Below are 26,878 nucleotides of genomic sequence, written 5' to 3' on the forward strand. Positions count from 1 at the left end.
GGGAGGGAGGGGAAGGGTTGGGTGGAGGTCACGAGAAGCAGCAGTCTTGGGTTACACAATGCAACAAGCACAGGAACATATTGAGTACATACAGTCAAATTCAACCTCTAGGAACTTGACTGGGAGCATTTGTTCTCTTCTTTTAAAAGTGCTTACATGCGTGAATATTTAAGTTCATCTGTATGTCGGAGAGGTTCACGTGTGTGTTTGTCTCTCCTTCTGTTTGCCCCAACAGCACCCATACCCTTCTGAAGAGCAGAAGAAGCAGCTAGCCCAAGACACAGGCCTCACCATCTTACAAGTAAACAACTGGTGAGTCAAGATTTCCGCTTGCCCTATCTCCACCACCAGCATCGCTCTGCCTTTTATTTTCAAAAGCCTTCGCCTCCCTCTCCCCACCAGCCAAAACGGCTAATACTCCTAAAGTGTGAAAACCGTTTATGTACATCCCTCCCCGTCGCACACGCACGGACGCACACACACACACACACACACACACACACACACACACACACACACACACACACACACACACACACACACACACACACACACACACACACACACACACACACACACACACACACACACACACACAGACAACCTTTGTAACATTATTATATGTAAGCTACCAGGATGTTCCGGTGTTATCGGTAAAGTGTTCTGCAGCTAAGTCAGTGGTCTTTGTGGTTTGATGCCCATGTATTCAGTGGGATATATTTAAGGGAGGCAGGCAGAGATCATAAGCTACCCTTACAACCCCAACACCCACCCCACCCCTCCATCCAAAACCATACCTAGCACTGCCACCAGTGCCCCCACAAAAGGCAAAACTGCCTTCCACCCCCTCCCCGTTCTACACAAGCTATATGGTGGATTAAGGTTTTGGTGGCCTGGCCAGCAGGGCCTTTGTAGATGGCTTAGCACATAACTGGGGGTGGTGGATTAAATAAAATGATCACAGAAGCAAAGAAATGATACAGGAATTACTTATCAAAATACTAGCCCAGGTTTTATCTGCAGCTTAATTTTGTTCAGTACATTCTCAGGGTGATGTTCAGATTAATTGAACTGACAGCTTCCTTTCAAAATTCTGGGAAGGTATTTGCACGGATTTCAGGTCTTACACAAACTTAATTATATGGAACCCCATTTTATCATTCTAATTCCATGTAGCGGGGGTTCTATTTACAAATGACAAGTCTGTGCCTTTTATTCACAGCTTTCCTTAATATATTTATCAAAGCGGGTTCATTTACAAAGTGCTCTATCTGTTGGGTACAGGCAGGCCGACATTAACGAAGCTTTTAGGTTTATCAGACGCGCAGCCTGACAAGCCACCCGAGGGTCAATTGATTTTTTGGTTCTGTGATTCATTTTTTTCTCATTTTTCCTGGATCACAATGAGAAACATGCCTGGAGAATTAGCCTGGTTTGTCGGCCTTATCTATCAGCCCCCTCCCTCGTCCTCCCCCCTCCAACCTGACATACTCCGTCTCATTCTGTCTCTCTCGCTCTCTATTTCTCTCTCTTTCTCTCACCCTTTGCTTTATTCCCTTCTAGCCAGGGGAAGTCAAGCTACTTAAATTGGCCACAGGAACCGCTGTTATCAGACTTTAATGCACCCTACAGTGTGGATAGCATTTCAATTACACCAGTAACCAAAGATTAGCCCCTGCTTGCCTGTTTCATGCCTCGTGCCACCGTTTCGGGACGCCATGCACCTTACCTACAGGAGCAGAAAATTGAGTTGCCTTGCCTGTGTCATGGTGATTAATGCAGAAATACTCTGCTAACCTGGGAGCAGGGAGAGTGAGAGAAATAGACAGAGACATAGACAGAGACAGAGATAGATATAGGACTGGTTCATGTGTTCTCATTGGCCATGAAATCTAAGCCCAGAAATACTCTCCATGCATTTGGTCTGAAAGAATCTCTAAAGGTGTAACATTCATAGTAGTTTGTTTCCACACACATGCACGTGTAAAGCATAAACATATATGATCATGGGGCTGTATTAATGTCACACCATCCATGTAAACAAAACCAGCCCAGGCATCAGTTTTCACAAATAAAGTCATGGAAGAGGCTCAGACTGTGCCAGTCAGTCTGTGATACGTTCCAGGTGTTGTCAACACGCCTGGAAGATGCTGCCAAGTTATTGGTTATGTTACAGCGAGGGAAAGATGAGAAGGAGGGAGGATGTTGACATTTTCCACCTTTCACTATCAAGGTTGGGTAGTAAGCTACAGTTTAATGGATCTTCATTCCACTTTCATTTCTGGTTCCAGTGGCAGCTGAGTCGGTCCACTACGGATAGGACAGAATTTAGCGTATGAAATTCTTGTTTAACAACAACCTCTTCAAATTCCTGGCTGGCCCCTTGCATTGTTCTGTAGTTCCCTTTGATGCATGGTTGCTGCCATGTAACCAGCCAAAGAGAGAAAGGGAGAGATAGAGACAGACGGAAGGAGAGACAGAGGCAGAGGATGAGTGGGGGGGCGGGGAGGGAGGGGATGGCCGCCGTCTTCGGTTTCCAGAGCTCTCCCTCGGGGAAAGGATGTGCTGAATCAGGGCTTTGTCCGCCGGCACAATCGCAGCCCAGCGAGGGCACAACGGTGCTCTGTGCGATAGTCAATAGACAGTGCATCTTGCTAGCTCCCCTTTAGCCCCACGAAGGCCCCCCCCCCCCCCCCCCCCTCTCCAAGAACCGTACCGTACAACCGACGTCTCCTGGCGTGTTTACCTGCAAGCTCACCTGTACACTCAGAAAACAAAACCCAGCTGATCTGAAATATTTTGTTTCCATAATGCAGACACAGGCACTCCACTTTGTGCTTTATCTCATCTATATCATTAGCCAACAGCCTCACCTGTTTGTAACCCACACCCCATTAGCTGTCCAACGTTAATAAGGAGCAAAGGAAAAGGTCAAAGTCCACAATCTCCCTGCACTAGTGTTGAGCAGATGAGAAAGAGGACCTGATTATCCTGTTAATCGTGTCCCGTGTGTTCAAAAGCGTGCATATGTGCACACTTTGCAAAATAATTACTAATATGGAACTGTGCCCTCCCACAATGTGCACATGCTATACACGTACAGTATGTCGGTGCACCATTAGCTGACCATTAGGAAGTGTTTGCATACGAGAAAACAAGGGTCACGCAAACTGAATAGGGGAGTGGTCTGACATGTAATTGCATTTGTTTAAGATTGCACAAAAAGGTGAGGGTCATGACACCCACTGCAGTCTGGGACGTTAGAGTAGGTGAAATGGCAAAGTCAGGTATCCATACAGTAAAGAGGCCTTTAGAGTTTACAGTATATCCTGTTATACTTGCCTGTCTCAGCAGCTCTTGGTGTCCTGCTATCAGTCTGGGCTAAATGGAGCCTGACCAAATCCTTTCATGTCTCAGTGTCAGACTCAGCACGATGTGCCCTCACTCATTGCCATAAACACACACACACACTAGCTACTGCCATTATTTACCACTGCAGCAGTGCTTACACATACGCTCATGCATGCATATCACCCCACACACACACACACACACACACACACACACACACACACACACACACACACACACACACACACACACACACACACACACACACACACACACACACACACACACACACACACACACACACACACATGCCAGGTTATTACATGGCCTGGGAGATGAAACCGATGACAGATGACTGAGAGACACGGCATCTAAGAAAGGAAGGAAATCGTCCCGTCATTATTCCCTCATCTCGCAGACAGCCTGTTGGTCATTTCCATGGCAAAGAGAGCTGGAGAGAGAGAGAGAGAGAGAGAGAGAGAGAGAGAGAGAGAGAGAGAGAGAGAGAGAGAGAGAGAGAGAGAAGGGGGCAGAGCAAGTCAGGGAGTGAATATGTCAGTTCTTGGCATCTATGATGACGAACTGCTGTGCCACTGGAGCACTAATAACAATAAAGAGGGCACTAAGCCACACTCTATTTTTACTTCTCTGTCTCCTCTCTGCAGCCCAAGGGGAACCCCCCCCCCCCCCCCCCCCCCCCCCCCCCCACACACACACACACACACACACACACACACACACACACACACACACAGGGGAGAGGCTCTAATTAGCGGCAGAAAGGAATACAATGAGTGAGTTATTAAGACACAGGGGCGGATCGCGGGCAACCTTTGCCCCCTGTCGGAGCACAGGTCACATGATAAGGGAAGGATATCCGCCAGACGACGGCGCCAAGCAGCCTGTGCCCACTGAGGAGATGAGGAGATGAAATAGGCTCAATCTCTATGCGACGGGCCATGGTGCACTGATTGTTTTTCTTTTCCTTTCTTCTTTTCTCTGAATCTGTCCTGACCAGGAGAACAAAGTCCACATGGCGCAACATCACCTCATCATCCAATTTACAGTTACTTATTCACATTAGGAGTTCGATTCAGTTATTTTAAAATTCAGCTGCAGCGGAATGAGGTCATATGTCTAATCTGATGATGTTGACATATTTCTATTCATGAAATGGTCAGTAAAGGAAAAGGGTAAAATAGGGATGTTTTTCCTTCCCAACTTCAGCAAAGCTGTAGAATACTGATTCTCCACTCAGTTTTTGCCCTGTTATAGCCCAGCATGCAGATAAACTCAGTTTAGATCACTCTAAACAGTCTGCTCTGTAGCTCTCTTCACAGCAGGTTCCCCATTTCCATTCAGATCTTCTCTTTCTCTCACATTTCCTTCCACGGATCCCTTCAGTCGTCGCTGGGTTTAAATCACACAGCAGATGTACACAGAAGCAGCACTGCAGGTTCACATGCAAAATGTGAAGCACATTTGTTTGTGGTATCTGGGAAAAAGACACAAGAATCAAATTTGTTCCTCTACTTCAGAAAAGCATTTTCTGAACCCCTTTCTGAGTTCAAGGAGACACTTAGGAACACTGCTTTTTATGATTTTTTTATGATTTTTTTTTTATGATTCCTTGGTTTGGCAGACGATTCTGTTATGAACTGCAAAATAATAACTAATATTTTCCAAATGTAATATAAAGTTATGAAACTCGGCGAGCCATTTTTTCCCCACATTTTATAAGTATTTAAATCTCATGAATCTTGCACAGAGACTTTGGCCGGCCCTTTTTTCCCTCTCGATCCTCTGCTCTATATCTTTGTCCAGTTCTTACTTTTCTGCCACATTGGTGGGTTAGTTGACTGAAGTTGCTGGTTATCTGTCTAACACTGACCCAGATGGAAATGTCATGCCTTATTTTGGCTGCAACCAGGGACTCCCAGCAGTGGCCATCTCATGCCCCTGGCTTTCTAAATATACATCTGGAGTGTGGAGAGGTTGTGGCTATGCATGTGTGTATCGTTTCGTCGTTTCTGTGCACACGAATGTTAGTGTATATGTGCACCTAACCCTAAAAAGAGAGACTCTCGGGGCGCTGCCAACACAGGCATCATGATCCCTCTCATTTAGGGACCCCTAATTGGCAGTTAATTAGCTGAATTGACTCTGTTGTCAGATCCCAAGTGCCAGCCCCCCTACCAACACACGCTACTCACAAAGTTCATTTGATCTGGCTGCTTTCTTGATGCTGTAATAATAATCCCATTTTATCTGTTTTGGAGGGTGAAACACATTTACAAAAGCATATTCTCATTATTGGCAGAGCACGATAGAACAGGCTCCCTGTTGTAGCAGGTTTTTATTCTTTCATTCATTTCGCTTTAGCAGTTGTTAGTGATCCAAATATCTGTTCACGGCACAATCTAGACACATGCTTTGCTCACAGGATAAGCCATGGGAGCCTTAAACAGCTGATGATAATGCATGCCACTGAGTGAGTATGCGTGCTCTCACAGTATATGTGCAGTGCATTAGCACATGAGCGCTGTTGAAATGCTCAGTGTGATTAACCGGGGCCCACTCCCACTTTATCGGGCACGGGGGGCACATTGGGTCATGGCATGGCATGGACACCCACTAAGGCTATGGAGCAACCTGATGCCCACCTCAGTGTGAGTCTAGCATTATGAAAAGCAGGTGGTGCTTTAATAAAGCGGGCAATGTTGGCCGATCATGCACAAAAATGAATGCCTTTTACTTGTTTTCCCATTACAAGCTCAAGACTCTCCAAGGCTGTGGAATTCTCCCAGCTAAGACGGCATGCAAGGAGAACGAAGCCAGACGAGGCAAGATAGAGCGGCAAGGAGCTGAAAGAGGCATTACAGAGGGAGCATTAGAGAGAGATGGAGAGAGATGGGAGGAGGGAGGTCTTTGTACTTCTCTGCTCCTTTTGGCTCTTTTATTCCTCAACGGCTTGGTTTTATTGGTGGGTCGTTTAATAACAAGGGCTCCGCGTTTGAAATGAAGTCGAGCTGCGTTTGCGTGGGCGAGCCTCCCTTTTTTATTTTAAGATGGTAATTTCTGTACTCGGGGTGAGAACGGGAGAGAGATGGAGAGAGAAGCGAATACACTAGAGAGAGAAGGGAGAGGAAGACCGAGGGAGAGCGAGAGGTGAGGGTGTGGGAGAGGGAGAACTCAAGTAGAATACAAGGGAGAAAAGTAGGTTAATTTATTTCATTTGTAAGAAGAGAGAGAACTTAAAAAGAGGAAGAAAAAAAGATTGGTGGTAGTGAGAAAGAAAGTGTAGGATGCTGTTTTCATGAACAAGCAGCTTAATGCACACGGGCAGCCACAGTAAGCCTGCTAGAATCTCCCTGCGCCCGAGGCCATCTGTGAGCAGAATAGCAATTTTATTACTTTGTCATTAAACCAATTTCACAGCAGTATTGTTTGTTAATGAGCAGCCGCAAACGAGCGAAGATGTCACGTACTAGAATAGCAGCAAGATTTGTGACCCCAGCACTTCTCTATCTCATTCTCCCAACCTGTACCTCATTCTTATTCTCCTGCTCTTTCTGCCATCATCTTCTTTCTTAACATCCTTACTGTCATCCTTGCGCTCTCTCTCCTTCTTTCTCTCTCTCTTGCTGCTATCCTCCCATCCTGCTCATCCCTCCCTTCCTCCCCTCTGTTATAGAGGTCCCTGGCTCATAAAAGGGGGAAACTGCTGAAAGATAAAATTCAAAGTCTATACAGTCAAGTCTCTGTTTATGAGCTTCCATTTGCCTTTAGAGCTCATTGGGACGAATGGTTTCTCCACAAGCTTTCAGGGCATGCAGTTGGAAACCCTGGCATATTGGCCTGTTATTTAGCTCTAAAACCTAACATGGATGCCAGCGGTGGCAAGTGCCAACAGAGGGACTAAGCAATTCAATAGGTGCATAAGTCCTTTTGGATTGTGTGCAAGATGATGTCATGCTTTTTCTGTGACTTTTCAGAGTTGTTTAGACGCTCCATTGATGCTTTTCAAAAGTATTTGATTATTAATTTAAAGCGGAACTATGCTATGAGTTTGGCAGTTGTTTGTTTTACAGAGGAAGTCATGTGCTTCAGCTGCTGCGATGCTATATGTGTCTATACGGCTCGTCACTCTGTTTATTTGTTTTACTCCGTCGGTCAGTTGGCACAGATTCTTGGCCTTTTTGTGGTTTATGACTGAGAGAGAGAAGCAGCGACATGCAGGGAAAGAGAGCACAAGCGAGAATTAAACTGAGCCCCCCAGAGGATCAGACAACCTGACAGAGTAGATTTGGAATAATTAGTTTTATCTTCTGAGGGAGATAGCCAGAGGAGCTCTGCGTTAGCCACAGGGAGCTGCTTTGTGTGTGTGTGTGTGTGTGTGTGTGTGCGTGCGTGCGTGCGTGCGTGCGTGCGTGCGTGCGTGCGTGCGTGCGTGCGTGCGTGCGTGCGTGCGTGCGTGCGTGCGTGCGTGCGTGCGTGTTTGTCATGTTAATCAAGTGACTGCATGTTGTGTACGTGTTCTACTGTGTTGTGCGTGTGTTTGGACGGTGGGGTTGGGTGTGGAGGACTAAAAGGGATAAAGGTGACCAGGTGTAACAGAATGGCCTGGAGGGTGTGTGTGTGTGTGTGTGTGTGTGTGTGTGTGTGTGTGTGTGTGTGTGTGTGTGTGTGTGTGTGTGTGTGTGTGTGTGTGTGTGTGTGTGTGTGTGTGTGTGTGTGTGTGTGTGTGTGTGTGTGTCTGTTGGAGCCAAAGAGGACAGGAGCTCCTTCTTTGGCTGAGCTCTTTAAACTCTGTGAACCTCTACAAGGTATTTTCTCTCTGTCCAGGCATGCTCATTCTCTCACTCTTTCTCATTTTCTCTGTCTTACACATTCCCTCCATTGCTGTGTATTTTGATATACAGTCCCACCATGTAAATAGGCATGTTCCTCTTTGTTTATGTGGTGTCGCTTTCAAAAATAACCTCTCACAACCTCACTCCCCCTCCTGTTAGGCACAATGAAAGTGTGTTTTGGGATATAAAATATGGGGGAGAGTTGTAATCACACCCTTAACAACACTACAATATATCATTCTTACCTGTTGTACATGTGTGAGTATTTTCTGAAACTGTGATTCATGGCCCCGTGCCCTCTGTGGCTTTGAGGTGTAGGCCAATAATCCCATCATAGAAGACCCTATAAATCAATATAGTCCTTTGTTGGTTTAAGCCATGCTCTACCCTGGTTCAGGCCTGTTAAGGATGAGATATCAGTAGAGTTGGTGCCAGGCAAAGGGGAGGGAGTCACAGGGCCTCTTCACAAAAACAATCCCATCTTGATTGGAACCGGGCCCAAACTCGTGCTCAGATCAAACCTAGTAATTTGCAATTTGGAAGAGGTGAGAAATAAACGGTGCAGCATGCTGTGGCGTTCTCCGCCTGCAAACATCAACGTGCGCTTCCACTTTGATGAAGTTATCAGAGGTAGCTGGAGGAATTAGCGACTATTAGCCAATGCGATAACATGCATAACAAGATGCAGAGATACAGCGGAGAAAGGAGAGAGAGAAGCAGAACAATGATGAGTGTATTATCCTAATCTAGGTTTTCTCAATTCCCAGCCTTATGAATATTTATCTCTCTCATTACTGGTGATGATATTTCAATTGGGAGGCTCTTTGAGCATGTGAGGAGGGAAATGGCAGCAAGGGTGGTGTGAACACATCTCCCTTGAGGGAGTATAAGGTGTTATCCCGCAGCCCCCACCCCCCACCCCCCACCCCCATCCCAATGCTTTACCACTTTTTTTGTTATACTGTATGAAAGCCTCTCTTAAGCTTTCTCTGAGTAAAAGAAAATAGCAAGTAATATGTCTGCCACTGCATGAAAAGTTCATCCGGATTTCACTCCAAAAGAAATGAAGCATCTCTTAGAGTTGCTATTATTACCACTGTCTCATACAAAGAATCGCTCACGACAGTTCTTAGACTTAAAATCAAGGACCATGTTCTGCACTGCAGGCTGAATTGAATGTGGCTTTGTTGTATTTGTTTAAGGCTGTCACATATGAAGGAGGCCAGTCAAAGCTGTGCACAGTCAGTGGTAGAGCTGATCTGAGAGGCAGAGGGCTCGCTTCAGGCCACCAGGCACATCAGAGTCCCTGTGGTCTGCTCCACAGTGTCGATGCTGTTTCTGCCAGCAGTCCCCTCCACAAACAACAGCTATTTATATCACTAGCCTGCTGCTGGGCTTTTTAGCCCTAAACTCTTCCTCTGACTGTGGGTGTTTGTGCACTTGTGTGTTCACGCATATGTATTTCAAAGCGATTATGTGCAATTGACACTCGTATTAATTATTCAAAAGGGAAGTCAGAGGCAAGCTGGCAACATTTAACCGATGACTCTCGTGGTCACTAATATGTGCTAGACGCAAACTCATTCGCTCACTTAGACACATCATGGAAACGTGCTTGATGGAAACACTCACGCAAATGCCAGAGACACTATGATGAAAGGATGATGACATCCCAGTGGGAGGGAGAATCCCTTTCCAAACATGCAGACACACACCGGGTCCCGTACGCCACAGTTGTCTGCTTCTTAAAGACCCCAAGTGCAGCGGCACCCATATCCAGGCATTAGACAATGTCAGTAGTCGATCCTCTAGGTTTGGGTGTCACTTTTTAATTGCTCAGACCGCTGTGCATTTTCGCTGCCCCAAATTCATGGTTAGTAGCACAACCAGTATGTAAGCGAAAAAAAGCAGTGAGAGCATGTGTATACAGTATATGTTTGGGGGGTAGGGTGGTAAAATGGGACACTTTCTGCGCGGCCTCTCATTGGCTCTCCTTTCTGACTTCTGCTAATGCATTTTAAAATTCAAAAGTGCAAGCCGCCTCCAAGTGTGTACGTGCATGTATGCCACATGCATGCGTGCGTGTGTGTTGTGCAAGGATGTAACTGTTGCTCTTGGCAGGCCCCCTCTTCTTCTCTTTGAGCTGAACCCATTATAGTCTTATAAAGGAGAGAGAAGAGAGGCGTTTGATATGAAGCAAAGGAAATAGATTGGCCTTATTTCCTGCCTGGCTGCCGCAACGCAGACACTTGTGTTGCCTAGGCAATTGACACTCAATTTTGTTTGAAATATCACGCCTCTATCATGTCATTATCAGCTTCCCCTGGTAATCCACAAAGCCACCCTGTTTGATATCTGACAATAAGGGGGAGTCACAGAGTCACGGAATCTCTCACTCGATTACCAGCCAGAGAGAGAGAAAAAATGGTTGAGAATGAAAGGGAGCACAAGACGATAGAGCAAGAGACAAAGAGAGGGTAAAAGAAATTGAGATGGAAAGATAATGCAGGAGGGAGACAGAGAGGCTAAAAAAGCCACCCATTTGTATGAGAGCACTGACAAGTGGATGGTAACTGAGATTATACCTGCCGTCCCTACAAAGACTATACAGAGTACCCCAACAGGCCTGGCAGTGTGGGGAATAAAGCAAATCAGGGCAAAGGGGGTGGCACTCCTCATGACTGGAAAATTGAGGTGATCTTGTACGCACACCCTCTCATCTCAGGAGGGCTGATGGGTAGGTTGGGGTGATAAAAATGCTGGACGCATGCTTTCTTCCCTCTCTTCCCCCCATCACTGTGTGTTGCATGAGTGTCTCTGTGTGTGATTCAAACTGCCAGTATGTCTCTGTTCTATTTCTTGCTGGCCCTGTGTTAGAAAGCAGGAAGCCCTCACCTACTCACAAGGTGAGACGCTGGCTCATGAGGAATGAGCATTAGCTTCCGGTGCTATTGGCCCCTGTCATACGCTATGTGCTGCAGCCTTTGACGGGGGCTAATATTGACCTACGTGTGTTTGCTGTTTTCGGGTGCTCTTCAAACAACTCCTGCACAACTCCTGGGAAGGCAACAAAAATACCGCTTGTGCACTTATGCACATTAATAAGGTGTTGTCTTACGGGAGGGCTGCAACAGTAATAAAAGAAGGCCTTGCTAACAAGGGAGATGTGGATCAGCTATTTCTGTAATCCCCCTGTCTAGTGGTGATGCTCTAAGATGATATTATAATAATATTACTTTCCAGGGCAGGGGTGCCAACCTCTGAGGTAAGAGAGGTTAATAAAGGGAAATATTAGGGGAATGAAAAGAAGCGATTTTCCCTCTGAATGTCATGAAACAGGGGGAGCTAGGGCAGGTTAGCCATACAGGGTTGCTACAATAAGGTGTCTTTCATACAGGTGTGTTGACGCCTGGGGCGGGCTTGGCCTGAGTCCATTCCTTTCACCCTGTCTGATTTGAACAATAACTAACGTATCTCTTAAAAGAGAAGGGAGGGTGAAGCGTTAAGAAGGAGATGCCTGAGAGCTGCGTTGGGGCCAAGAAAAACCCCTGCTGCTGTTGTCAGAGCTTGTTGATGTTGTGGGAAGGGGGGGGGGGATTTTTTTAACACCCCCCTCCACCACCCCCATAACCCCCACTTTTTTTTTTGCTCCTTCTTCTTTCTCTCTCTCCACTTCTGTACGAGCTTCAGTGTTTTTGTGCCGTAGGACAGAGTGTGGTGAGGAGACAGAGGAACAAAGTGCTGCTGTGTGGAGCAGCAGCTGCTGCTTGCCGGATCAAAGGGGCAACAAGCGTGGTCTTCCTGGCCCAACGCGGCTCTGGAGGTGTTTGACGGACAGTCAGCAGCTGGGGCTGCACAGCCCGCCCTGTAGGGGTCAGGCTGCTGGACTGCCGGGCCCAGAGGTGACATGCCTTGACTGAACAGGGGGAAGAGGGGAGAAGGTGTTATTGGGGGGGCGGGGGGTGGTAAATAGCAGGAGAGATGTCTATGTTTGTTTCTTTTGTTGTTTGTGTTGCTGCTGTAGTTTAGTAAGTGACTTCTGGGAATACTTACTCATATTTTTTGCTTTATATTACCTCCTTTGTGACAATTGAGTGATTTCCCGTGTATTTATCCTTATCAAGTATGAATTTAAGGCTAAACAATCCCTAGCCTACTATTACTTCCACACTGCAGTATTCCACCTCTTTGGTGCTGACAGAGAATCAGAGTGGGGAAAAAAAAAATGAGAGACAGAGCAAGCATGCCGCAGTGCTATTGATTTATTTTAATTAGCTCCTCGTTAAATCTTGTCAGCTCGCAACACAAATATATAATTCTTTGTCTGATTTTCCACTGGAGTCTTAATGACTCGTACTCCACGGGTTTCGGAGAGAAATGACTTCTGCAGCTAGATTGACAGAGCAATGCAAATGTTAGTCATATAGGGCTGAGGGGGGGATGCCACAAATGGGCAATGAGTGCAGTAATAAAAAGGGAAAGAAAAACAGGTCAGTGAAAGTCCATGGAGGAGAGGTGAAACAGTCCCCCTTTCAGAGGCAGACAAAAGAGCATGTGTGGGGGGGCAGTGTATGGAGGCACTGTGGATGAGAGAAAGAGGGAGAGAGGGAGAGATAGACAGAGGTAAAACTATGTAAACACAGTGGCTGCCCTAAACGTGGGCCCTCTCTGACGCTCCTAAAAAACGATCCTGTCTTGCTCCGCTTCACATCTGCACTAAATCAAACACGGGGGTGAGGTAATGTTCGCCCGGCGTATGTCTCTTGACTCCTGTTTTAAGTTAAAGAAAGGAAAAAAGGGAAAACTCTCTCTGATAGGATGAGCTTGAGGAAGCTCGCTCATTTCTTGCCTATCTCTTTGTCGTTTATCTCCATCCTGGAGGAATGGAGCCTGTGAAAAGTTCCTTTGTGATAGTTTATGATAAATCCACAGATACTGTAAGTTCAGTCTGGTGGCAAACTGTGTATAAACTGTTACAGGGGGCCTGGATGGACCACGTGAGCTGATTAAATCATTGTTGTTGACACTACAGTAGATCAGTGTTGGAGGTTCAGTAGCCCCAGACTGCCCCACAGCCTGACCAGGCCGTAATTAGTGTTTGCTTATACTAAACACACCCTCCTCATGGGGTTAATTTGCATGCACTTCCTGGTCAAAGACTACTGGGTGTTTTTACTCTTTTTGAGCTGTCTGTCTTTTTGGAGGGAGAGGATCAAACTAAACCCTTCCTCCTTTGATTCCAGTGAGATGTGACTCAATTGATGGGGGTTTGGAATCTTTATTTCTGTCTGAAGCGGAAGTATGGAAGCAATGATCTTTAATAGGAACCAGAGGACAGCCGTGTTTGCAAGCAGTGATCGTGGATTGAGTTCAGCACGTTCTTGTACAGATTGTGTTGCATGTAATCTTTCTACACAGACAGACCGGGGCCGGGTATTTTGACTGACAAACAGACACTTGCCCCTCGCTCCCATGCCGATGAGCCTTCAAAATGGACACATGCAGGTCAGCCATGAAGGCAATAACCTGTCAACAATTCCTGCGTCACAATTTTCAAAGCCACCTCCTGCATTTGCATCCTCTACCAGGCTACGTTTGGAGCCGTCTGGTGCTCGGTTGTTGGAGGAGACATGTTTAGGGTTTCTCTGTTTCTCTCTCCTGGCTCACTCTGGCTCTGGCTTGGTTTCTTTCTTTCATCACAAACTCGTCAAACAAGTGACCCCACTCGTGATTGGCTGGGTTTCCTCCGAGCTCCACAGCAATTGGCCAACCAAACAGCGAGGCTCTCTCTCTCTCTCTCTCTCTCTCTCTCTCTCTCTCTCTCTCTCACTTTTTCTCTCTCCTTCTCTCTTGGCTGTGCTCCAGGGTAGGGTGGTTTGGCATGACAATTTCTCAGAGAAGGAATGCTGACAACAGGAGTGAGTTACCAGGTGTGGCTGCGAGTCAGTTAACCAGAAACTAGGTCTTTCTGACAGATTGAGATGAGGAAGTGAAGAAAAAAAAAAAAAGAAAAGATTAAACACTGGAACTTAGTCTGACTGGTTTCTTGTGATTATATCTTCAAACTTCTAGGAATCTTCAAGAGTATTTTCTCATCCTATTTAACTCTTATATCCATAAAACGGAAGCCTCTTTCAGGTTAAGAATCTACTGCATTACAAAAAAAGCACATGATACATTTCAGGAGTATGGAAATTCTCTTTTTCTTCTAAAGTTTCATCTAATTCTTGTCTTCTATTTTAAACCACATTTTACCATCAAATGGAGCATCTGAAACATTGTATGTTAGTCAGGGTGCTTAACACCTGAAAGGGCACTCTCTGAAGCCCCCCCCCTGTGTGTGAAAGCAGATATTGGTGACCAAGGATGCTGTGTTGATCCTGCCTGGTGGAGACTGTGTCAAGTGGACTCCTGCTGCCCTGGCTCCATCTTTCATATCTTCCTGCTATTTTCCTCTGCGACACTTGGAGCACCAGTAAACTTCATCAAAGGGCCGGGTTCTCAGTTCCAAACAGATACATATCATATCTGCAGGAACACATGTGTTTTGTACGCACGAATCGCTCACACCATTTCAGGACATGTCAGCGGGAAGTGCTACTGTGGGCCAGTTGGCAGTAGTGTGCGAAGAATGTGCTGACATGCACAATACACACATATTGACTGACACATGCATACATATTCACATGCTTGCTCCAAAGCGTACTTAGCACTGCAAGTGTACTTTTTGATATGCGACTTGAAAATGTGTTTAAGGTTTATTGGCTGGACAAAAGCAGTCGCTCACATTAAACAGCAGTGGGCCACTGCCCCCAACAGCCTGTATTCTCCTGGGGTATTGTACACACTCTAAGCTGTATTCCAATGAATGACCTCCACATGACCCCCTAACCTTGTCTTTAATTATTTGTTTGAAGACAGCATGGAGTTCCCATGCTGAGAGGTACTCTGTGTACCGAGTGTGCATGTGTGTGTTGGGGTTTCTGTGCTCTAACATTGAGCAGAGGCAGGCCATAATAAGCTAGACCACCAGATGTAGATAATAAAACATGGGCTTTGGGTTGGAGGTTTTTTTAGCTAGTGTCCCTTGTGAGCCCCCCTCTGTGTTCTGGTTAGCCTACGGACACACACTGGCAGCGGTTGTGGTCATGTCCGTGGTGTCGATGTGTAGATTTACAGCATGCACGTATGTTTTAGCAAGTGGTTTAGGAATTCTAAGTCCCTGTGGTCAACTTATGTGTCTCTCTTAGGGCTTTGGGTCCTCAGATCCATCCATCTGACCATCCATCCGAGTTGACTCGCCCTCATCCCTGGAGGATTCCTGGTTGTGTTGTTCTAAGCACACTCCATTAGCAGCTCACGGGTCGAGGGAAAACAGTGTTATCAGGCCTGACTCTGATAATCTCAATTGGCTTTACTCAGACTGATAAAAGGTGCTCTAAGGCCACAACAGGGGCTTGTGGTCACCCCTCCCACTCCCTCCAATGTACCTCCATGCGTCACAGTGACTGTGGCAACTTGTGCATCGTGCAAAAATGAAGTCGTTGTAAGTATGTGCTGCGATGCAACAGTCGTAATCACTGCAGAATGCTCATAGGGAGCAAATCTGTTGGGAACACATTTAGATATTCATTTATTTGTCCACACAGTGATAGGCTGTTTTCCTACAGAAATGAGCATTTCAGTAAGAGCAGACACTCTGGTAGTTACACCATTTCCCATAAAAATTTGAAAAAACATTTTGTTGAACTTTTTGACACTCTCCAGTATTTTGAGTATTCCCACTGGAGTGAGTGAGGACCGTATGGTCAAGTTTAACACCTGTGAAGAACATTCCTAATATTATGTGTTTATGGTTATGGCTCAGAATAGGTAAGAATGCACATGGTTGTGATTTTGAGTCCCTTTGTGCATGTAGACCAGAGGAGAGCAACACATATATTTTTGGCAGGACGTGCACAGCTTAAGGAGGGAGTGTGATACCAGGAATGGCTCACTGTTTACTTGCTCAGCTGGTTTTGATGCTTGAGCTGTCTCTCTGTCTTAAGCACTGCAGACGTTTTTGACAGCCTAGCTATTTAACAATGCTTTGTCCCCTTTGTTCTACCAGAAAATACTTTCACAGTTAATAAAACTTAATCCTCATTCCTCCCTTAAACCACAGATCGTGCATTTCAATCAAATAATTTGCAATCCAACTCTGATTCATGCACTGCACCTCCTTCCCTCTTCCTCCGTCTTTCTGTCTCTCATATAGACGTGTTTCATCTTTTTCTCTCAGGGGCCCATAGCACCCCTACGTACCTGCACTCTGGATGCCCCCTGGCAAATGAGCACCGCGTTTCTCTTTTCCCAACCGTGCATTTTGTATGTTTAACCATGTCACTTTGAGCCAGGCAGATTACAGACGTTTAAGTTCATTGGAGAAGGTAAGGGCAGGTATCAGGGCTTCATGGGGGATTAGGAGCCCAAATTGGTTCCAGCTCTCCCTTCCTTCTAATGACCATTTCTTTAGCCGTATTGATGGTGCTGTTGCCCGTGTGTTAGGAGAGGGCGGTGAGGCCTTTTTTTTTTTTTTTTCTTCCTCCTCCTTTTTTTTTTTTTTTGGAACTAGCAAAGGACTCCTTTCTGGACAGCCCCAACGTGATTTGAAACCCCTCTTTAATATCAACCACATGGTAGTACCCGTAGTGCTATGTCCACGCGGTGTTCTTTAAGTTTATGACAGTGAATGAGTGAAAGCCTGAATGTGAAGGGGGGGAGGAAAGAAGAGAGAGAAAGGTGAAGCCCTAGCTTGGCCCGAGTGGCCAGCTTGCGTTTGACACGGCCCAAGGCATCCCATTGGAAGTTAAAAAGGTTGCCCCTGGCTGGCAGTCACCTCCAGATGACCTCTGGCTCTACACTGGAAAAGCCACAGGAGCAAGGCTGGCTGGGGAAGCTTTGTGGAGCTGTACTTATTCGCTGCTGTGGTGGTGATAAAACTTCAGACAGCCTAATTGATGGGCTCACTGACATAACAATACCTTGTGAAAGCACGGAGTGGCCCAAGCCTGGTCCTCATTTCTAGACAGCTGGAAGGGGAGCAGAACCCCCTACAATGCAACCAGAGTGGGGGTCCCACAGAGGGGGAGGGTGGAGGTGGGAGGGCGGAGTAGTGGGGTGCAATGAAAAGAACCATTTGTATCATTCATTCAACAAACCTGCGGCTTACTTTGATTTTTTTTTTTCCGCCCATTTTTGATAACTACAAATATAGTATTTGGCCGATTCTGTCAAGAGGTTGTTGGTTATGTCTAAAGTTGTCATGGCTCTGGCTCCAGGAGTCACTGAGAAAGAATAGTAGAGCAAAGGAGAAAGAGATGTGCCATGTTGAGGGCTCTACTGTGCCCAAGTTGCACTTAATACTTGAGGAATGTCTCCCCGGTGCCCATAGCAACCAAACCTAATCAAAAGCTTTATTAAAAGAGGGGGGAATAGATCATAAGGAACATTAAAAGTATCCCTCACTGGGTTCCCAAGTCAGCACACAATTGCCCTTTTGTTTGTTGCTGTTTTGTTGTGTGTGCCTCTCTCAAGGACTCGGTGGCTAATGTTGCCATTAAGTCATGCAAAACTGTTTTGTCTTTGTGGTGGCTTGTGATGAATCTTTCTATGTGTGAATGCAGGGTGATTTAACGTTTGTTTTTCTCTTCTCTGTTCCTCTTTCTCTCTCTCTCTCTCTCTCTCTCTCTCTCTCGCCCTCTCTGTCTCTCTCGCCCTCTCTGTCTCTCTCTTCTAGGTTTATTAATGCCAGGAGAAGAATAGTACAACCCATGATTGACCAGTCAAATCGAGCAGGTAAAAAAAAAGAAAAAGAAGAGAAACAATCCATCTGATATACAGTACAACGCTCCGTCTCCCTGTTTGCATGAAGACACCCTTTCTAAATCCTTTACTGGCAAGCACATCCTGCCTGGAGCCCAGAATTTTTATTTTGTATTTTTTTCGAGGGGTATCCTACACCTACTTCCCCTTCAGAAATCCCTTCGACTCCCACCTCTTCCTTTCCTCCTGTTCATTCCTTTTTCCATTTTCTCAATGAGATGTGTTCTGCAGTGGTGCTGCCGTTTGCTGATTGACTCTAATTGGAGATTTCCCAGTCTAAGTGGGGAGAGAGGTATATTAGCACTCTCTCTGTGAATTACTAATTGGACACAAGAGGAGCGCCAGAAACGCTAGCAGCAATTTATGAGTTATCTTCTTTTTTTAGTCTGCTTTGGTTTCAGTTTTTTTGGGGGGGGGGAGCGGTTGAAGGGTTGGGGGCGGTTCTCTTTGCATTTTTTAATACATTTTGATTCGAATCCCCTCAGAATCATCCATCTGAATTTTGATCTTCACTGGTCATTCGGCACAACTCAAATATGTAGACGTATATGCATTTACATCAACAAATGTTATATTTTGATTTGATAAATATTAGCTTTTTTAAAAACCCCACCATGGAGGGGGGAATGGTTTTTATATTATTTCATGATTAAATCAGATCTCGTGTTTTGATTTAACATTGATGTAGTGAGAGATTTACATTTGATTAGATTATGGAAAGCTTCACATTGTGAACTGATAACACACATTTTCCATATCTATTGTGGTCAGATTACAAAAAGCACAAACTGAGTGGTAAACACGCCATTCTGTGATCCTGTAGAATGATTCAGTCACCCTAAGCTTCATTGACTATGGCATTACCAAAAAGAAGCCAAGTAATTTGTCTCAGGGAGGGAAAAGCTGTTTTTGTTGATTAGCAGGCTTCACCGACTTATAAAGATCCCTACACGCTGGGGTGGAGATTGTTCAAACAAACATGAGCCGTGATTAAAATGAGATGCACTTACAAATGTGGGCGACTCTCTCTGCAGTTATTGCGCTTTTGTGTGTAATATCTGACAGCGTGCATCCAGTGCGTGCCAATCAACAATCTGCACAAACCCAGCATGACTAACATCTCCCACTAATCTTGAAGAATTACAGATTATCCAAGATAAGACTGTTATAGTCCTAGAATGCACTGCTTTCTGCAGATTCCAAATAGCATTAGTTCATTAAGGCTAATAATATCAAACAAAACACGATAGACCTGAGCAAATTGAATGTTACTGTGGCATCACAGATAATCATGAAAATCACTCATAATGTGAAATGATGGCAATTTTGGGATTGTCTACATTTTAGAGTTGTGTATTATGTTCTGGTGCAGAGTAGAAACGTATGCTATTTATATGACTGGGTGAATTGCCTGCCTTGGCAGAAATTCTTCTCATCCTGTCAAACTGCATGCTTTTTTTCTCTCGCTTAGAGAACAATGTATCTCCTGTGAGAGTGGTTTTGAATGACACTGGCTGCGTGCACACACAAGAATGTGTGTTTGCGTGCCTGTGCGTGTGTGTGTGTGCATGTGTGTGTGCGTGTGTGTGTGTGTGTGTGTGTGTGTGTGTGTGTGTGTGTGTGTGTGTGTGTGTGTGTGTGTGTGTGTGTGTGTGTGTGTGTGCATGCTTTTGCATGCGTAAGGACCTACTGTATGCGTGTTTGCATGCCACGTGTCAGTCAATGTGGTCCACAAACATGAGCACAATGTCTTACAGTATGTTTGGGCTGGAGCTGGGACAATTGCTGATTGTCTGGTGTGTTTTCTCTTCTTCTTCCCCCCCTCCCTTTTTCATGTCCACGTTTTGACTACAATCAGGTTTTCTTCTTGATCCTTCAGTGAGCCAAGGAGCAGCGTACAGTCCAGAGGGCCAGCCAATGGGCAGCTTTGTACTGGATGGTCAGCAACACATGGGGATCCGACCAGCTGGTAAGTGTGTCCACCTTGCATCCTTCACCCCCACCAACCCTTCGTCATGCCTGCTTCACCGGACACCGGGGTCACCCCTGGTTATCGCAGAGCTGATCAACACTGATCCTCTTGTCATGTAGCTTGAGAATTAGCCACCTCAGCATGGCGCAGGTCCCCCTCAAGTCAGCCACATAAACCTAGTACTAACCGTGCACCTTAACGACAAAATACCTTCTCCTTTTAACAATCTTTAGCATTCTCTCAACAGTGTTCTGTCTGTCTTGCTTGGTGTTTTTGTTTCTAATCTAACACATCTGGGAAAGTCTCTCACAATTGATCATAACAAAGGGTTCTTTGGGATGTAGTGCAAAAAAAACCCCAACTCTTCAGCTCTTCTCTGACTTCTACTTTCTCCTCCATCGTACTCCACCTAATGCAACTTTTCTGGGTCTTCTCTGACCTCTTGTGATTCAAACTCCTGCTGACCCTTTTTCCTGGCATTTATCTCCTCTTTCTAGGGCCTATGAGTGGAATGGGGATGAATATGGGCATGGATGGGCAATGGCACTACATGTAACCTCCATCTTGTAACGCAAAACGCAAAGAAAAAGGGGGAAGTAAGTACTGGGCTCTTTTGTATTTTTCTTACACTTTGGGGGTGTCGGATTTTTTTTTTTTTTTTTCCCACCCACAATTCCCTTTCACCTCACCAACATAGCTTATTCTTACCCTGGCCATAATTCTACAGTGAGTTCTGGCCACCCAGCTCCCCCAGCAACAGCTATCAGCTCGCCTGCAGGGCTGTTTCAGTAAGATACTTTAAGGATGTTTTGTGGAGGGGGGTGGGGGGGTTGAATTGAAGACTTGAGAAAAATGGGGAACCATCCTGGGACAGAGAGGACCCGACTTGTGGCGCCAGACAACAGCGGCAACAACAACAGAAGAAGAGGGGAAGAAACAACCTGGCATGGCATGCACAAATTTATTTATCACAACAGCGCCATCGCTCTCCCCATCTTGGACAGCCAATGCAAATGTTGGACATTTAGGGAAAAAATAACATCTCCTGGGGAAGGGTCTGACAGGGAGAAATTAAGCAGGCTCCAGTGAAGCGATAAAGAAGGAGAAGTGAAACTGTCCTCCGAGTGACATAAATCTGTCTGGGGAAGGATTGATGCCCAAATTATCTTATATGCAAAGACGGGAACACCGCAGTACATTACAGTCCCTGAGCGAGATATACGGGCCGTGGGTGACATGGCCGATCCTTCACTGGGGGTTTGGTTTGAGCTGTGTAAAGGGAGGAATGAGTGTGTGGGGGGGCCGTGTGTTTTGATTATTTTTTACTGGAGGGAGACGATTTAAGGGGGGAGCGGGGGGTCCGCTCACAAGCCTGACCTGAGACTCGCAGACAAGAGCAGGGAGACACTGAAATAAATTTATAAGGTTGTAGACACAAGCGTGCACTGTGCGTCTGAAAGGAGTGAATCTGTTTCACACATACAGATGCGGTCTCGTTTCACGCACGCACGCACGCACTCACGTGCACACACCCACACACACACACGCACACACACACACACACACTCAATCCCTCCATAGCTAAATAGCTGGAGCCTGATTAAACCGGCCATTCTGCCACAGTGCTGACATTTGAAAAATCAAGACATATCACATCCTAAAGGCAGCAGGGCAGACAAGATTTTATTTAACACCTAAACTCCCTTGCCCAATGAGGCACAATATAATAACACTTACCTTGATTAAAAGAACCCTTTATATGTAAATGGAGACTGGATTTTCCAAAGGGTCACAGCAGCAATTCTGCCGACAGAGATCATTTCACCCCTCGAGTCCTTCCTCTTTCTCGCTCTCTCTCTCTCTCTCTCTCTCTCTCTCTCTCTCTCTATCCATCTGTTTCCCTCTGTCCCTCACATTTTCTCTCATCCCCTCCTGTCGTTGCTAATGGCAGCAGAAAAAAAAGGAAAATCAGGAAGCAATGTTCCCTAAAACAGCCACATAGAGACAACATTTGCTCAGGTTGGCTAATTCTTAATATAGGGCTATATAATTTTGAGACTATTTAATTACGTAACATACTTTATGCTTCATGACCAATTACATTAATAGCTTAATACAGAGGAATATTATCCTCTCTTGATTTGATTACACAGCCACACAATATGGTATATTTGGTACTTAATTATGACCAGCCATTGAGCAGGACTGCTGTGCCATAACAGAAGTGCACAGCCAGCTAAGGGAGGCAGGCAAGTAGGGGTGGCAAGAAAGAGAGACACACAGAGAGAGAGAGAGAAAGAGAGAGAGAGAGAGAGAGAGAGAGAGAGAGGCCCAGGCTGTCCTCGGTTATTGTCTTGAGATGGTTTTACCACTCTTGTTAATAAAGGAGGGGGGGTCTCAGATCTACTTAATGGAATGACTGCAGCTTACAAGACTAGAGATTACCAGCTTACAGTGTCAAAAACATGTGCTGGGTCTTTTAACAGGAGCTGCTCTAGGTTATATGGAGGTGAGGGCACCCATCATACCCCAACACACTGAGTGATTTATTTATTTTATGACCCCAGTAGTGAGGTTTTAAGAGACCTGCTCGGACAAACACTTGCATTTCAAATGAACTGACATGCAAAGGGAGTATTAGAAAACGGCACAGCTTTCAACCAGGGGAGACTGACCATTAATCTTGGCCTTTGCTGTCCCTCTCTCCTTTCTGTCCTCCTCCTTCTTCCCCTCACCGGGGCCCTCCAGTGTAATTTCTTAATTGCAGTGTACTAAGGTGGAGGAATGCAGAGAGTGAGCATGCCTAGTGACCTTGCAGCGACCTCTCCCCTCCTATTACAGCTTCTAATCCCCAGGGGTTCACATTACAAAGCAGGCCAGCCCAGACCCAATCCCAGACCCAGGCCCCCTGGCTCCAGCAGGACCTCCTGCTCACTTCTTTCTCCCCAAGGTCCAGGCCTCTCCACCAGCCATGTTCCCATACTCCAGTCCCAGGCTCCAGGAACCCCCCCCCCACACACACACACACATTTTACTCTTTTCCTTTTGATTACAACAAACAGCCATGTGAAAAGCCAAACAGTGGTACTGCTGGGCGAGCTCTGTGTCCTGGGTCTTGTCACAGTATGAGAGATGCCAGCATGCTGAGGTCTCCACACATTTGAAGTGGAGTCCAGCTTGAGGGAAATCAACATACCCCACCTCCTTTTCCTTTTCTTTCTCCTTCTACTTCCTTTCATCTTTATGACCGTTTTGCTGCTGCTTCCTCATCTTTTATTTTCTTATTCGCCTTCCAAAAATACAAACTCGTGCATTCATGAAAGGTACCTTGTTTTGCTTAGAATGCTCGTATTCATGTGTGGAAACAAGCCCTTTTAAGGTTCTATTTCTCTTGGAGATAAAACTAACCGAGTCCTAAATTATTTAACAACTTCTTTAAGGGATGCTAAATCAAATATGTTCACTGAGACGCATCCCCGTGAGAGAATGCCTGTTCGGTTTGCCACCACGTTCAGCCGGGGAATTGACTGTTCCACTTGTAAAAGTATTAGCACTTCTCCACATCAATAGATGTGCCTGCTTGGTTTTCCTCACATCCTCCAGGACTACAGTGTCTGTGGATGACCGAGGATCATTTTCCAACCTGAGACCCGACCGCAACGCTATTGGGCATTGTAAACCACTCACCATAGCCTAAAATAGCTATGTGCAATAATGTCTCTCTTTACTTGTGGAAGCTGAAGGCTCTGTAGTCACAGACGCAGTGTCATAAAATCTCCTGAGCTCTTTGTTGGTGAAGTTGAGTTTAAATTGAATTAGGGCCCGTTAATGGAGAGGGAGCATGTCAAAGCTGCAGTTGCAAAATAAATTTATTGACTTGTGTAAACACATTTCTCCCCTCCTGTCGTTCTCGCAGGTCTGCCAGGCATGCCAGGGGAGTACGTACCTCAGAGCGGTCCTGTGGGCATGAGCATGGCCCCACCAACTTTCACCAACCCCCACCAGATGACTTCCCACCCCTCCCAGCTCCGACACGGACCACCTCTCCATGCGTACCTCTCCGACCGTCCCCACGTCCACCACGCTCACCACCATCCTCACCACGCCATGCTGATGCACGGAGGACCCTCGTCGCACCCGGGAATGGCCATGCCTGCACAGAGACCCCCTTTGCTCACTCCCATTGACCCCAGTACTGGAGGACAAGGCCTGGACATCCATGCCCAATAGTATAAGGGAACTTTGCTACCACGTCAACAGCAGCTATCACAAGAAGACAGTAAAAAGAAAAAAAAAGAAAGCAGCAGCCCACGATAAATCCTATTTTGAGACTATTTTTAAGAATAAAAAGCAAAACCCTTTTGACCAGAATTTGACACTAAAGAAACAGAATTCCAGATGAGCTGTGATAATTCTTTCTTTTTTTCTTTTTTCCTTTTTAAAAACTTGTCAATTTTGTTACTTTCATCCAAACGGAGGACCAAGCTGACAAGAACACTTTGTAAAGTCTTGGGCTTTTGGTAAAGATCAACAGAGGATGTTTTGACACACACGTGTGCAAAGAATGGACAGACGCACACACTCTCATACACACACACATACAGTACATGCAGACCCGAAGACACTCTTTTTCTCACACGCCATCGTAAACATGTTCAGTCCATTTTCATGTGACACATTCAAACACACATCTAAAATAATATCACTCTGGAAGATTTAAAAAAGAAACACCAGAAAGACTCCAAGAGTTATAACTACTGTAGTATAAAAGTATAGATAAATAAGTTAAAACTTGTGCATTTTTTGTTGATCACATGGTTTATGTTTCCTGAGCTAGTTTTAGAACTAAAGGTTAACCTTTTCTCTCTCACACTGTGTGTGCTCCTTCCTGGAGGAGAAACTGTCTCGCAGCACAGCACTATAAAAGAAAAGAAAGAAAAAGAAGAAGAAAAAAAAAAAAACCAAGAAGATGGAACATCTCAAAAAGGCTTCAAACCACCACAGAGGGCAATCAGGTCCTGTCCCCCATAAGAACAGGGCATGATGGGAAAAGGCTGCTAAATGACACCGGATCTCTCCAGAAGATTCAGTTTGAACATTTGTCATGCCCCTCTTTTTTTTTGGTTCATGAATGAATGTTGCCCTGTAGGTTTTAAAGGAGAAAAAAAAAAGTTCTTTGTTTGAATTGCCCAAGCACTGGATTGTGTTGGTTTTATACATTTTTATTTTAATATTATTTTATTTTTTTGTACCCTGGACTCTCGTTGGTAAGAGCCTATTGAAGGAAGCTCAACAGAGGAAAAGCAACATCCTACAGCGCTTCTTTACCTGCGGATCAACTTTCTTTGCCATACGGACAAATACTGACACAAACGTTGATTCTGTGGCACTGGAGAAGCATTTGATGGTTGATGCACCAAAAAACCTAAAATGAAAAAAAAAAAAAACTAAAAAAAAAAAAAAAAAAAAACTAAAACAAAGAAACAAAAAAAAAAACTTAAATTATGAACTCAATGCTTTTGGGAGAAAAAAGCTGAGAGAATATTGTAACAAACTTCGTACAGAGTTCAGTCTATTAATTGTTTCATGTTAGATATTCTATGTGTTTACCTCAATTGAAAAAGAATGTTTTTGCTAGTTTCAGATCTGCTGTGGCATTGATATTGTATGTCCATGAATTCCTTCCTTTTTCAGCACGTGTTCCTCACTAGATGATAAGATGCCGTCTCCCTTAAGCTTTGTCAAAAATACATTAAATACTTGTATGAGGACTGTGACGTAATGTTTAAAAGGTGTTCAGTCACAAATGCTGTAATAAATATTTCATTTTTGATTTTTGTTAGATTTTTGTGTGATTACCTGTGTTACATACAAAGTCCTAATTCACCTCCCCAGTTTACCTAACACAATACATTATTATTATTATTATTATTATTATTATTATTACATACTGTTGCTTCTTACTGTTTAATTGTTTTTGCAAAACGTAAGACACACCATTTATATTTTCCCTTGTTTGAGCACAGACTGCCCAGTCAAGCACTGAGTGCCCCCCTTAAAATGACATTAACAAATTATGGTTGAAATGCATCCTGCCATGGCAATTTATTTGTGCACACAAATATATCCTCCAAATGATAAATAAGTGTCAAATGCAAATTAAGGGTGCAAATTACACAACAAATAAACCACCTCCACATCCTGGTCTCAGAGCAATAGAGAAAATACAAATAAGCAAGGGTCATTCAAAATACAAAATGGAGGGAAAAGTTGAATTGATAAAAATAAGTCTATACATTTTCAATGATAATCTTGTTTTTATGAAATGATTTTAATTTTCAAAATACATATTACATTCGTGGAGATTCAAACATTTTTTTTTAACACGTCTACCTATTTGAATGTGATATAAGCTTTATTTGAATAGCGAGAAAATTATAAAGAGCTTATATTCTGACTGTTAAGTGCGTCCATGGTTGTTTAAAGAATAGAGAAATGATTTGTTTCCTGGATAATTGCTTTTATAGTGAGAACAGGTCTGGCCCTCTCTCGGTGTGCTATACTGGTTTCTACCGTTTTGCAGCGCCGCCTGTCGGCTCGATTCGGGACTGCCGTCCAGGAGCACACAGATGGGCTTTGATAGGCTATCTCCTCTTTCTTTCCTCTCTTTTCTCCATCTCTCGGCCCGTGTTTGCCCGCGGCCATCCAAGTCATAGCCTTAAACCAGAAATGACAACATCACTCCGGATGAAATATTTTCTGTTCAGTTAAAACATGTTGCATTCCAGCCTTTAAATATTTGAATTATCACGGACATTTGTCTGTTTGTGAATTAATA

The 26,878-nt window shown here is 44.9% G+C and overlaps 1 protein-coding gene across 2 annotated transcripts in view; it reads left to right on the forward strand.

Moving 5' to 3' along the window:
* meis2a (Meis homeobox 2a) overlaps positions 1 to 25,759 on the forward strand; it is a 79,253-nt gene extending 53,494 nt beyond the window's left edge. Inside the window, exons 8-11 of one of the 2 annotated variants that reach the window (XM_080513115.1) lie at positions 236 to 312; positions 17,983 to 18,041; positions 19,927 to 20,037; positions 23,957 to 25,759. In XM_080513115.1, the coding sequence (XP_080369241.1) occupies positions 236 to 312; positions 17,983 to 18,041; positions 19,927 to 20,037; positions 23,957 to 24,270 (561 nt within the window). In that variant the 3' untranslated portion in view covers positions 24,271 to 25,759. The remainder of the gene's footprint in view (positions 1 to 235; positions 313 to 17,982; positions 18,042 to 19,926; positions 20,038 to 23,956) is intronic. The other variant, XM_080513116.1, reaches the window with a different exon arrangement.
* The last annotated feature ends 1,119 nt before the right edge of the window (positions 25,760 to 26,878 follow it).

Source organism: Blennius ocellaris (genome assembly GCF_963422515.1).
Source record: "Blennius ocellaris genome assembly, chromosome: 17".
Classification (NCBI taxonomy): Eukaryota; Metazoa; Chordata; class Actinopteri; order Blenniiformes; family Blenniidae; genus Blennius; species Blennius ocellaris.